The sequence below is a fragment of the Antechinus flavipes genome, chromosome 3, assembly GCF_016432865.1.
Source record: "Antechinus flavipes isolate AdamAnt ecotype Samford, QLD, Australia chromosome 3, AdamAnt_v2, whole genome shotgun sequence".
Lineage (NCBI taxonomy): Eukaryota > Metazoa > Chordata > Mammalia > Dasyuromorphia > Dasyuridae > Antechinus > Antechinus flavipes.
The window spans coordinates 607,459,966-607,472,949 of record NC_067400.1 but is presented as its reverse complement, the minus strand read 5'-3'; the positions used below and the strand labels follow the sequence as shown (position 1 = coordinate 607,472,949).

Genomic DNA, 12,984 nt, shown 5'->3' with positions numbered 1-12,984 from the left:
TGAGATCCGGCAAGAAAGGTCTGTCTTTACTGGAGGCTGGGGCGGTTTTAGATCGGGCGCAGGCTGAGGGCAGCGGCAGTGAGAGCACGGGAGCAGACTGGAGAGGGGGTGGAGAGTGATCGTAGCCGTCTCTGCGGGGAGAGCTTCGCTACAGGTTTGGATACTTTCCTCCGGCAGCAAGTCAACAGCCCAGCAGAGAAGCTAAAAACACCGGGGCTGAAGAATACAACCCCAAACAGCTGGAGTCTCTCAGGACCTGGCCGCCCCCCCCCTTCCCCCCCCTCAGTGACTCAGCACGCTCTGGGATCTCAGAGCGCAGGCGCAGCACAGTCCTGCTAGTGCCTCACTGCTGCCCCCTGCAGTCTGTAGAGGAAGCTCGATAACACACCCAGCCCCCCCCCCCCCCAAAGAAAGACTCCAGTTTTTTCTGTTTTTCTTTGGTAGTTTGTCTCTGATTAATAGACAGAATGAGCAAGAAGCTGAAGAGGACTTTAACCCTTGACAGCTTCTACACAGATAGAGAGCAGACTCTAAATCCTGAGGAGACTAAAAACAGGCAGTCCCCAGGTGAATCCCCAAAGGAGGAGATTGTCTGTTCCTCAGCACAGATGAACCTCATAGAAGTGATTAAAAAGGCTCTCACAAGGGAGCTAGAAGAAAAATGGGGAAAGCAGAGTGAGGCTTGGGAAAAGGAGAGGGAGGCTTGGCAAAAGAGCCTGGAGAAAGTTAAAGAGAGAGTGGATAAAGAAGTAAAATCCTTGAAAAATAGGATTAGTGAACTGGAAACAGAAAACAGCTCTCTAAAAAACAAAATTGGCGAAATGGAAAAAAATTCCACAGAACAAAAGAACTCAATTGGACAATTAGAGAAAGATTTTAAAAAGTGAGTGAAGAGAATACTTCACTGAAAATCAGAATTGAACAAGTGGAATTGAATGACTCGAGGAGACAAGAAGAATCAGTCAAGCAAATCCAAAAAAATCAAACAATGGAGAAAAATGTGAAATACCTTCTGGGGAAGACAACAGACCTGGAAAACAGATCCAGGAGAGACAATCTGAGAATCATTGGACTCCCAGAAAAACATGATGAAAAAAAGAGCCTGGACACTGTCTTCCAGGAAATTATCAAAGAGAACTGCCCAGAAGTCATAGGAACAGAGGAAAAAATAAACATTGAAAGGATTCATCGATCACCCACTGAAAGGGATCCTAAAATCAAAACACCAAGGAATATAGTGGCCAAATGCCAGAACCCTCAGATGAAAGAAAAAATATTGCAAGCGGCTAGAAAAACCCAATTCAAGTATCAAGGAGCCACAATAAGGATCACCCAGGATCTGGCAGCATCCACATTAAAAGATCGAAGGGCCTGGAATATGATATTCCGAAAGGCTAAGGAACTTGGTATGCAACCAAAAATAACTTACCCAGCGAGAATGAGCATCTTTTTCCAGGGAAGAAGATGGACATTCAACGAAGTAAGCGAATTTCATCTATTTCTGATGAAAAAACCAGAACTTAACAAAAAGTTTGATCTACAAATATAGAACTCAAGAGAAATCTAAAAAGGTAAAGATTAATCTTGGGAACTATATTTTGACTATATAGATGTATAAAGAATACATGTATACCTTGTTCTAGAAATTGATGTGGAAAGGACATTGTACCAGAAAAAGGGTAAAGTGGGGGTAGTACATCTCATGAAGAGGCATAGGAAACCTATTATATCTGAGAGAAAGAATGGAGGGGGATGAATATAGTGGGTATCTTACTGCCTTCAGAATTGGCTTTAAGTGAAAAATCTTAAGACATATTCAATCTATGGTGAAACTTCTCCCATCTCATTGAAAAGTGAGAAGGGAAAAGTGGAAAGGGAAGGAATAAGCTAAGCGGAAGGGAATACGGGAACTGGGAGGGAAAGGGGTAAGATAGGGGGAGGAACTCTAAGGCGGGGGGAGGGACACTAAAAAGGGAGGGCTGTGAGAAGCAAGGGGTGCTCACAAGCTTAATACTTGGAAGGGGGGGAAAGGGGAAAGAAGGGAGGAAAGCATAAACCGGGGTTAACAAGATGGCAAGTAATACAGAATTGGTCATTCTAACCATAAACGTGAACGGGGTAAACTCCCCCATAAAGAGGAAGCGGTTAGCAGAATGGATTAAAAGCCAGAATCCTACAATATGTTGTTTACAGGAAACACACCTGAAGCGGGGAGATACATGCAGGTTAAAGGTAAAAGGTTGGAGCAAAATCTACTATGCTTCAAGTGAAGTCAAAAAAGCAGGGGTAGCCATCCTGATCTCAGATCAAGCTAAAGCAAAAATTGACCTAATTAAAAGAGATAAGGAAGGACACTATATCTTGCTAAAGGGTAGCATGGATAATGAAGCACTATCTATATTAAACATATATGCACCAAGTGGGGTAGCATCTAAATTCTTAAAAGAGAAACTAAGAGAGCTGCAAGAAGAAATAGACAGTAAAACTATAATAGTGGGAGATCTTAACCTTGCACTCAGAATTAGATAAATCAAACCACAAAATAAATAAGAAAGAAGTCAAAGAGGTAAATAGAATACTAGAAAAGTTAGATATGATAGATCTCTGGAGAAAATGTAATGGAGACAGAAAGGAATACACTTTCTTTTCAGCAGTTCATGGAACCTATACAAAAATTGACCATATATTAGGACATAAAAACCTCAAACTCAAATGTAGTAAGGCAGAAATAGTAAATGCATCCTTTTCAGACCACGATGCAATGAAAATTACATTCAACAAAAAAGCAGGGGGAAGTAGACCAAAAAATAATTGGAAACTAAATAATCTCATACTAAAGAATGATTGGGTGAAACAGCAAATCATAGACATAATTAATAACTTCACCCAAGAAAACGATAATAATGAGACATCATACCAAAATGTATGGGATGCAGCCAAAGCGGTAATAAGGGAAAATTTCATATCTCTAGAGGCCTATTTGTATAAAATAGAGAAAGAGAAGGTCAATGAATTGGGTTTGCAATTAAAAATGCTAGAAAAGGAACAAATTAAAAACCCCCAGTCAAACACTAAACTTGAAATTCTAAAAGTAAAAGGTGAGATCAATAAAATTGAAAGTAAAAAAACTATTGAATTGATTAATAAAACTAAGAGTTGGTTCTATGAAAAAACCAACAAAATAGACAAACCCTTAGTAAATCTGATTAAAAAAAGGAAAGAGGAAAATCAAATTGTTAGTCTTAAAAATGAAAAGGGAGAACTCACCACTAACGAAGAGGAAATTAGAGCAATAATTAGGAGTTACTTTGCCCAACTTTATGCCAATAAATTCGACAACTTAAATGAAATAGAAAAATACCTCCAAAAATACAGCTTGCCCAAACTAACAGAGGAAGAAGTAAATATCCTAAACAGTCCCATCTCAGAAAAAGAAATAGAACAAACTATCAATCAACTCCCTAAGAAAAAATCCCCAGGACCAGATGGATTTACATGTGAATTCTACCAAACATTTAAAGAACAATTAACTCCAATGTTATATAAACTATTTGAAAAAATAGGGATTGAAGGAGTCCTACCAAACTCCTTTTATGACACAGATATGGTACTGATACCTAAACCAGGTAGGCTGAAAACAGAGAAAGAAAATTATAGACCAATCTCCCTAATGAATATTGATGCTAAAATCTTAAATAAAATATTAGCAAAAAGATTACAGAAAATTGTCACCAGGATAATACACTATGACCAAGTAGGATTTATACCAGGAATGCAGGGCTGGTTCAATATTAGGAAAACTATTAGCATAATTGACTATATCAATAACCAAACAAACAAAAACCACATGATCATCTCAATAGATGCAGAAAAAGCATTTGATAAAATCCAACATCCATTCCTAATAAAAACACTTGAGAGCATAGGAATAAATGGACTTTTCCTTAAAATAGTCAGGAGCATATATTTAAAACCATCAGTAAGCATCATATGCAATGGGGAAAAACTGGAACCTTTCCCAGTAAGATCTGGAGTGAAGCAAGGTTGCCCACTATCATCATTATTATTTAATATCGTATTAGAAACACTAGCCTCGGCAATAAGAGTCGAGAAAGATATAAAAGGAATTAGAGTAGGCAATGAGGAAACCAAACTATCACTCTTTGCAGATGATATGATGGTATACCTAGAGAACCCCAGAGATTCTACCAAAAAGCTATTGGAAATAATTCATAATTTTAGCAAAGTAGCTGGCTACAAAATAAATCCCCATAAATCCTCAGCATTTTTATACATCACCAACAAAACCCAACAGCAAGAGATACAAAGAGAAATTCCATTCAGAATAACTGTTGATACCATAAAATATTTGGGAATCTATCTACCAAAGGAAAGTCAGGAATTATATGAGCAAAATTATAAAAAAGTCTCCACACAAATAAAGTCAGACTTAAATAATTGGAAAAATATTAAGTGCTCTTGGATCGGCCGAGCGAACATAATAAAGATGACAATACTCCCTAAACTAATCTATTTATTTAGTGCTATACCAATCAGACTTCCAAGAAAATATTTTATTGATCTAGAAAAAATAACAACAAAATTCATATGGAACAATAAAAAGTCGAGAATCTCAAGGGAATTAATGAAAAAAAAATCAAATGAAGGTGGCCTAGCTGTACCTGATCTAAAATTATATTATAAAGCAGCAGTCACCAAAACCATTTGGTATTGGCTAAGAAATAGATTAGTGGATCAGTGGAAAAGGCTAGGCTCACAAGACAGAATAGTCAATTATAGCAATCTAGTGTTTGACAAACCCAAAGCCCCTAACTTCTGGGAAAAGAATTCATTATTTGATAAAAACTGCTGGGATAATTGGAAATTAGTATGGCAGAAATTAGGCATGGACCCACACTTAACACCATATACCAAGATAAGATCAAAATGGGTCTATGACCTAGGCATAAAGAACGAGATTATAAATAAATTAGAGGAACATAGAATAGTTTATCTCTCAGACTTGTGGAGGAGAAAGAAATTTGTGACCAAAGATGAACTAGAGACCATTACTGATCACAGAATAGAAAATTTCGATTACATCAAATTAAAAAGCCTTTGTACAAATAAAACTAATGCAAACAAGATTAGAAGGGAAGCAACAAACTGGGAAAACATTTTCACAGTTAAAGGTTCTGATAAAGGCCTCATTTCCAAAATATATAGAGGACTGACTCAAATTTATAAGAAATCAAGCCATTCTCCAATTGATAAATGGTCAAAGGATATGAACAGACAATTTTCAGAGGATGAAATTGAAACTATTACCACTCATATGAAAGAGTGTTCCAAATCATTATTGATCAGAGAAATGCAAATTAAGACAACTCTGAGATACCACTACACACCTGTCAGATTGGCTAAGATGACAGGAAAAAATAATGATGAATGTTGGAGGGGATGCGGGAAAACTGGGACACTATTGCATTGTTGGTGGAGTTGTGAACGAATCCAACCATTCTGGAGAGCAATCTGGAATTATGCCCAAAAAATTATCAAATTGTGCATACCCTTTGATCCAGCAGTGTTTCTATTGGGCTTATATCCCAAAGAAATACTAAAGAAGGGAAAGGGACCTGTATGTGCCAAAATGTTTGTAGCAGCCCTGTTTGTAGTGGCTAGAAACTGGAAAATGAATGGATGCCCATCAATTGGAGAATGGCTGGGTAAATTATGGTATATGAATGTTATGGAATATTATTGTTCTGTAAGAAATGACCAGCAGGATGAATACAGAGAGGACTGGCGAGACTTACATGAACTGATGCTAAGTGAAATGAGCAGAACCAGGAGATCATTATACACTTCGACAACGATATTGTATGAGGACATATTTTGATGGAAGGGATTTCTTTGACAAAGAGACCTGAGTTTCAATTGATAAATGACGGACAAAAGCAGCTACACCCAAAGAAAGAACACTGGGAAACGAATGTGAACTATCTGCATTTTTGTTTTTCTTCCCGGGTTATTTATACCTTCTGAATCCAATTCTCCCTATGCAACAAGAGAACTGTTCGGTTCTGCAAACATATATTGTATCTAGGATATACTGCAACATATCCAACATATAAAGGACTGCTTGCCATCTAGGGGAGGGGGTGGAGAGAGAGAGGGAAAAAAAATTGGAACAGAAACGAGTGTCAATATAAAGTAATTATTAAATAAAAATAAAAAAAAAAAAGAAAAAGAAAGATTGGAGGGGGAAGCTGCTCACTCTTGGCTGGCCATATAAGAAATGAGGAAGAATCAAAGGAAAGAAAGGTTTCTCAGAAATACTCATGCTTCAGCCCATCTTCTACATTGTTCTTCTAGTCAAGAAGTAAGTCAAGAAGTCTGAGGCTCAGGTTCCCAGTTGAAAAGAAGGCAATGCATTCTGGAGAGCAGTTTGGAACTATGCTCAAAAAGTTATCAAGCTGTGCATACCCTTTGATCCAGCAATGTTTCTACTGGGCTTATACCCCAAAGAGATACTAAAGAAAGGAAAGGGACCTGTATATCCCAAAATGTTTGTGGCAGCCCTGTTTGTAGTGGCTAGAAACTGGAAAATGAATGGGTGCCCATCAATTGGAGAATGGCTGGGTAAATTGTGGTATATGAATGTTATGGAATATTATTGTTCTGTAAGAAATGACCAGCAGGATGAATACAGAGAGGACTGGCGAGACTTACATGAACTGATGCTAAGTGAAATGAGCAGAACCAGGAGATCATTATATACCTCAACAACGATACTGTTTGAGGATGTATTCTGATGGAAGTGGACCTCTTTGATAAAGAGAGCCTTAATTGATCAAAGATGGACAGAAGCAGCTACACCCAGAGAAAGAACACTGGGAAGAGAATGTCTTCACAGTGGGCAAGAGTCCTGGTAGGCATCCATGCCAAAATGAGAGGTCCCTCTTCAAAAGCATAATTTCTACTTTGGACTTCTGCCAAAAATATGGAGTTTAGAATTATCCTTTTTAGGAGGGCTTGGCTGTAACCAAGTCTTCCTTCTGGAGAGTGGAGTGAAAGATTGGAGGGGGGGGGACTTCCGGTTAAGATGGCGGAGAGGAGGCTCACAGCTGCATAAGCTCCACACTTTCTCTCACTATCCACTTCATTACAAGCCTCTGAATCAATGCTTGACTGAAAAAAACCCACATATAGTTACCAAGAGAAGCCATCCTTGAGATCCACCAAGAAAGGTCTGTCTTTACTTGAGGGCTGGGACGGTTTTGGATCAGGCGCAGGCTGAGGGCAGCGGCAGTGAGAGCACGGGAGCAGACTGGAGAGGGGGTGGGGAGTGATCGCAGCCATCTCTGCGGGGAGAGCTTCGCTACAGGTTTGGATACTTTGCTCCAGCAGCAAGTCAGCAGCCCAGCAGAGAAGCTAAAAACACCGGGGCTGAAGAACACAACCCCAAACAGCTGGAGTCTCTTGGGACCTGGCCGCCCCCCTCCTTTCCCCCCCACAGTGACTCAGCACGCTCTGGGATCTCAGAGCGCAGGCGCACACAGTCCTGCTAGTGCCTCGCTGCTGCCCCCTGCAGTCTGTAGAGGAAGCTCGATAACATATCCAACCCCCTCCCCCAAAGAAAGACTCCAGTTTTTTCTGTTTTTCTTTGGTAGTTTGTCTCTGATTAATAGACAGAATGAGCAAGAAGCTGAAGAGGACTTTAACCCTTGACAGCTTCTACACAGATAGAGAGCAGACTCTAAATCCTGAGGAGACTAAAAACAGGCAGTCCCCAGGTGAATCCCCAAAGGAGGAGATCATCTGTTCCTCAGCACAGATGAACCTCATAGAAGTGATTAAAAAGGCTCTCACAAGGGAGCTAGAAGAAAAATGGGGAAAGCAGAGTGAGGCTTGGCAAAAAGAGGGAAGCTTGGGAAAAGGAGAGGGAGGCTTGGCAAAAGAGCCTGGAGAAAGTTAAAGAGAGAGTGGATAAAGAAGTAAAATCCTTGAAAAATAGGATTGGTGAACTGGAAAACAAAATTGGCGAAATGGAAAAAAATTCCACAGAACAAAAGAACTCAATTGGACAATTAGAAAAAGATTTTAAAAAAGTGAGTGAAGAGAATACTTCACTGAAAATCAGACTTGAACAAGTGGAATTGAATGACTCGAGGAGACAAGAAGAATCAGTCAAGCAAATCCAAAAAAATCAAACAATGGAGAAAAATGTGAAATACCTTCTGGGGAAGACAACAGACCTGGAAAACAGATCCAGGAGAGACAATCTGAGAATCATTGGACTTCCAGAAAAACATGATGAAAAAAAGAGCCTGGACACTATTTTCCAGGAAATTATCAAAGAGAACTGCCCAGAAGTCATAGGAACAGAGGAAAAAATAAACATTGAAAGGATTCATCGATCACCCACTGAAAGGGATCCTAAAATCAAAACACCAAGGAATATAGTGGCCAAATGCCAGAACCCTCAGATGAAGGAAAAAATATTGCAAGCGGCTAGAAAAACCCAATTCAAGTATCAAGGAGCCACAATAAGGATCACCCAGGATCTGGCAGCATCCACATTAAAAGATCGAAGGGCCTGGAATATGATATTCCAAAAGGCTAAGGAACTTGGTATGCAACCAAAAATAACTTACCCAGCGAGAATGAGCATCTTTTTCCAGGGAAGAAGATGGACATTCAACGAAGTAAGCGAATTTCATCTATTTCTGATGAAAAAACCAGAACTTAACAAAAAGTTTGATCTACAAATATAGAACTCAAGAGAAATCTAAAAAGGTAAAGATTAATCTTGGGAACTATATTTTGACTATATAGATGTATAAAGAATACATGTATACCTTGTTCTAGAAATTGATGTAGAAAGGACATTGTATCAGAAAAAGGGTAAAGTGGGGGTAGTACATCTCATGAAGAGGCATAGGAAACCTATTATATCTGAGAGAAAGAATGGAGGGGGATGAATATAGTGGGTATCTTACTGCCTTCAGAATTGGCTTTAAGTGAAAAATCTTAAGACATATTCAATCTATGGTGAAACTTCTCCCACCTCAGTTAAAAGTGAGAAGGGAAAAGTGAAAAGGGAAGGAATAAGCTAAGCGGAAGGGAATACGGGAACTGGGAGGGAAAGGGGTAAGATAGGGGAGGAACTCTAAGGCGGGGGGAGGGATACTAAAAAGGGAGGGCTGTGAGAAGCAAGTGGTGCTCACAAGCTTAATACTGGGAAGGGGGGGAAAGGGGAAAGAAGGGAGAAAAGCATAAACCGGGGTTAACAAGATGGCAAGTAATACAGAATTGGTCATTAACCATAAATGTGGAATGGGGTAAACTCCCCCATAAAGAGGAAGCGGTTAGCAGAATGGATTAAAAGCCAGAATCCTACAATATGTTGTTTACAGGAAACACACTGAAGCGGGGAGATACATGCAGGTTAAAGGTAAAAGGTTGGAGCAAAATCTACTATGCTTCAGGTGAAGTCAAAAAAGCAGGGGTAGCCATCCTGATCTCAGATCAAGCTAAAGCAAAAATTGACCTAATTAAAAGAGATAAGGAAGGACACTATATTTGCTAAAGGGTAGCATGGATAATGAAGCACTATCTATATTAAACATATATGCACCAAGTGGGGTAGCATCTAAATTCTTAAAAGAGAAACTAAGAGAGCTGCAAGAAGAAATAGACAGTAAAACTATAATAGTGGGAGATCTCAACCTTGCACTCTCAGAATTAGATAAATCAAACCACAAAATAAATAAGAAAGAAGTCAAAGAGGTAAATAGAATACTAGAAAAGTTAGATATGATAGATCTCTGGAGAAAATGTAATGGAGACAGAAAGGAATACACTTTCTTTTCAGCAGTTCATGGAACCTATACAAAAATTGACCATATATTAGGACATAAAAACCTCAAACTCAAATGCAGTAAGGCAGAAATAGTAAATGCATCCTTTGCAGACCACGATGCAATGAAAATTACATTCAACAAAAAACCAGGGGGAAGTAGACCAAAAAATAATTGGAAACTAAATAATCTCATACTAAAGAATGATTGGGTGAAACAGCAAATCATAGACATAATTAATAACTTCACCCAAGAAAACGATAATAATGAGACATCATACACACACACACATTTTAATGCCTACATCAAATTGTTGGTCTTCTTATTGCACCTCCATCATTCCTCCAAACTCTTAAACACCCTCTTCCCCTTCATGGTCCCTCAAACTCTGAGATTATAAGATTCTAGAATTTGAATGGACTCATGAAGAAAGGAAGAGAGCTTGGAAGAGGCAGCCATTTATCAGAGTAAGAGAATGATTTGTTTTAGAGGAAGAAATTATCTCACCTACCTGGATCGCAAGGGTAGCAGCACTTACTGTCTACTTCATAAAGTCCTCCCACACACTCAAGTGCATGAGCCATCAACATGTTGAGTGCCTTGGGTAAGGAAAAGGAAGATAATGAAGGCAAGAAAGAGAGAATAATCCACGATGTCAGGAAAAGTGGATTGTAATCTTGATTTTGTCATTCACTGGCTAGATGACTGGAGATAACTTGAAAACCCCCGGGGGATTTCTTCCTGTTCCAGACCTGGGATCCTAGGATTTAATCTCTAAACTCTCTCTAACTACTTTGTAACTCATAACAGCAGGAATCTTATAAAGGCTAGAAGGGGAAGGAAGAAAAAACGGCCTCCTCCCACTGTTTCCAGTGACTCCACCTACTCACAGACCAATTTCCTGAACTCAATCTCATGCACCCTAACTTTTTGTAAAATTTCTCAGGCACCTTATAGCTCATGGTACAGTCTCCCCCGGATCCTGTGCAGGTCACAGATAGTTGAAATTTTCCCCTCCTGACTTCTGCAAGGTAAGTTTGGAATTTGGGGTATTCCTAGATACCTGAGTTTTCTTTTTTTTTTTTTTTAAATTTTTTATTTAATAATTACATTATATTGACACTCGTTTCTGTTCCGATTTTTTACCCCCTCCCTCCCTCCACCCCCTCCCCTAGATGGCAAGCAGTCCTTTATATGTTGGATATGTTGCAGTATATCCTAGATACAATATATGTTTGCAGAACCGAACAGTTCTCTTGTTGCGTAGGGAGAATTGGATTCAGAAGGTATAAATAATCCGGGAAGAAAAACAAAAATGCAGATAGTTTACATTCGTTTCCCAGTGTTCTTTCTTTGGGTGTAGCTGCTTTTGTCCGTCATTTATCAATTGAAACTCAGGTCTCTTTGTCAAAGAAATCCACTTCCATCAAAATATGTCCTCATACAATATCGTTGTCGAAGTGTATAATGATCTCCTGGTTCTGCTCATTTCACTTAGCATCAGTTCATGTAAGTCTCGCCAGTCCTCTCTGTATTCATCCTGCTGGTCATTTCTTACAGAACAATAATATTCCATAACATTCATATACCACAATTTACCCAGCCATTCTCCAATTGATGGGCATCCATTCATTTTCCAGTTTCTAGCCACTACAAACAGGGCTGCTACAAACATTTTGGCACATACAGGTCCCTTTCCCTTCTTTAGTATTTCTTTGGGATATAAGCCCAATAGAAACACTGCTGGATCAAAGGGTATGCACAATTTGATAATTTTTTGGGCATAATTCCAGATTGCTCTCCAGAATGGTTGGATTCGTTCACAACTCCACCAACAATGCATTAGTGTCCCAGTTTTCCCGCATCCCCTCCAACATTCATCATTATTTTTTCCTGTCATCTTAGCCAATCTGACAGGTGTGTAGTGGTATCTCAGAGTTGTCTTAATTTGCATTTCTCTGATCAATAATGATTTGGAACACTCTTTCATATGAGTGGTAATAGTTTCAATCTCATCCTCTGAAAATTGTCTGTTCATATCCTTTGACCATTTATCAATTGGAGAATGGCTTGATTTCTTATAAATTTGAGTCAGTTCTCTATATATTTTGGAAATGAGGCCTTTATCAGAACCTTTAACTGTGAAAATGTTTTCCCAGTTTGTTGCTTCCCTTCTAATCTTGTTTGCATTAGTTTTATTTGTACAAAAGCTTTTTAATTTGATGTAATCGAAATTTTCTATTCTGTGATCAGTAATGGTCTCTAGTTCATCTTTGGTCACAAATTTCTTTCTCCTCCACAAGTCTGAGAGATAAACTATTCTATGTTCCTCTAATTTATTTATAGTCTCGTTCTTTATGCCTAGGTCATAGACCCATTTTGATCTTATCTTGGTATATGGTGTTAAGTGTGGGTCCATGCCTAATTTCTGCCATACTAATTTCCAATTATCCCAGCAGTTTTTATCAAATAATGAATTCTTTTCCCAGAAGTTAGGGGCTTTGGGTTTGTCAAACACTAGATTGCTATAATTGACTATTCTGTCTTGTGAGCCTAGCCTTTTCCACTGATCCACTAATCTATTTCTTAGCCAATACCAAATGGTTTTGGTGACTGCTGCTTTATAATATAATTTTAGATCAGGTACAGCTAGGCCACCTTCATTTGATTTTTTTTTCATTAATTCCCTTGAGATTCTCGACTTTTTATTGTTCCATATGAATTTTGTTGTTATTTTTTCTAGATCAATAAAATATTTTCTTGGAAGTCTGATTGGTATAGCACTAAATAAATAGATTAGTTTAGGGAGTATTGTCATCTTTATTATGTTCGCTCGGCTGATCCAAGAGCACTTAATATTTTTCCAATTATTTAAGTCTGACTTTATTTGTGTGGAGACTTTTTTATAATTTTGCTCATATAATTCCTGACTTTCCTTTGGTAGATAGATTCCCAAATATTTTATGGTATCAACAGTTATTCTGAATGGAATTTCTCTTTGTATCTCTTGCTGTTGGGTTTTGTTGGTGATGTATAAAAATGCTGAGGATTTATGGGGATTTATTTTGTAGCCAGCTACTTTGCTAAAATTATGAATTATTTCCAATAGCTTTTTGGTAGA

The 12,984-nt window shown here is 38.5% G+C and overlaps 2 protein-coding genes across 6 annotated transcripts in view; one reads left to right on the top strand and one right to left on the bottom strand.

Moving 5' to 3' along the window:
* Positions 1–12,984, bottom strand: part of LOC127555970 (tumor necrosis factor receptor superfamily member 14-like) — a 659,215-nt gene that overhangs the window by 34,571 nt on the left and 611,660 nt on the right. The window contains exon 2 of one of the 2 annotated variants that reach the window (XM_051988753.1): positions 10,375–10,926. The exons of the other annotated variant lie outside the window; for it this stretch is intronic. Coding sequence (XP_051844713.1) covers positions 10,375–10,453 — 79 coding nt within the window. The 5' untranslated portion in view covers positions 10,454–10,926. The remainder of the gene's footprint in view (positions 1–10,374; positions 10,927–12,984) is intronic. 2 annotated transcript variants of the gene reach the window in all.
* The window catches only part of PRXL2B (peroxiredoxin like 2B), a 235,211-nt gene that overhangs the window by 45,047 nt on the left and 177,180 nt on the right, over positions 1–12,984 (top strand). The window lies entirely within an intron of this gene.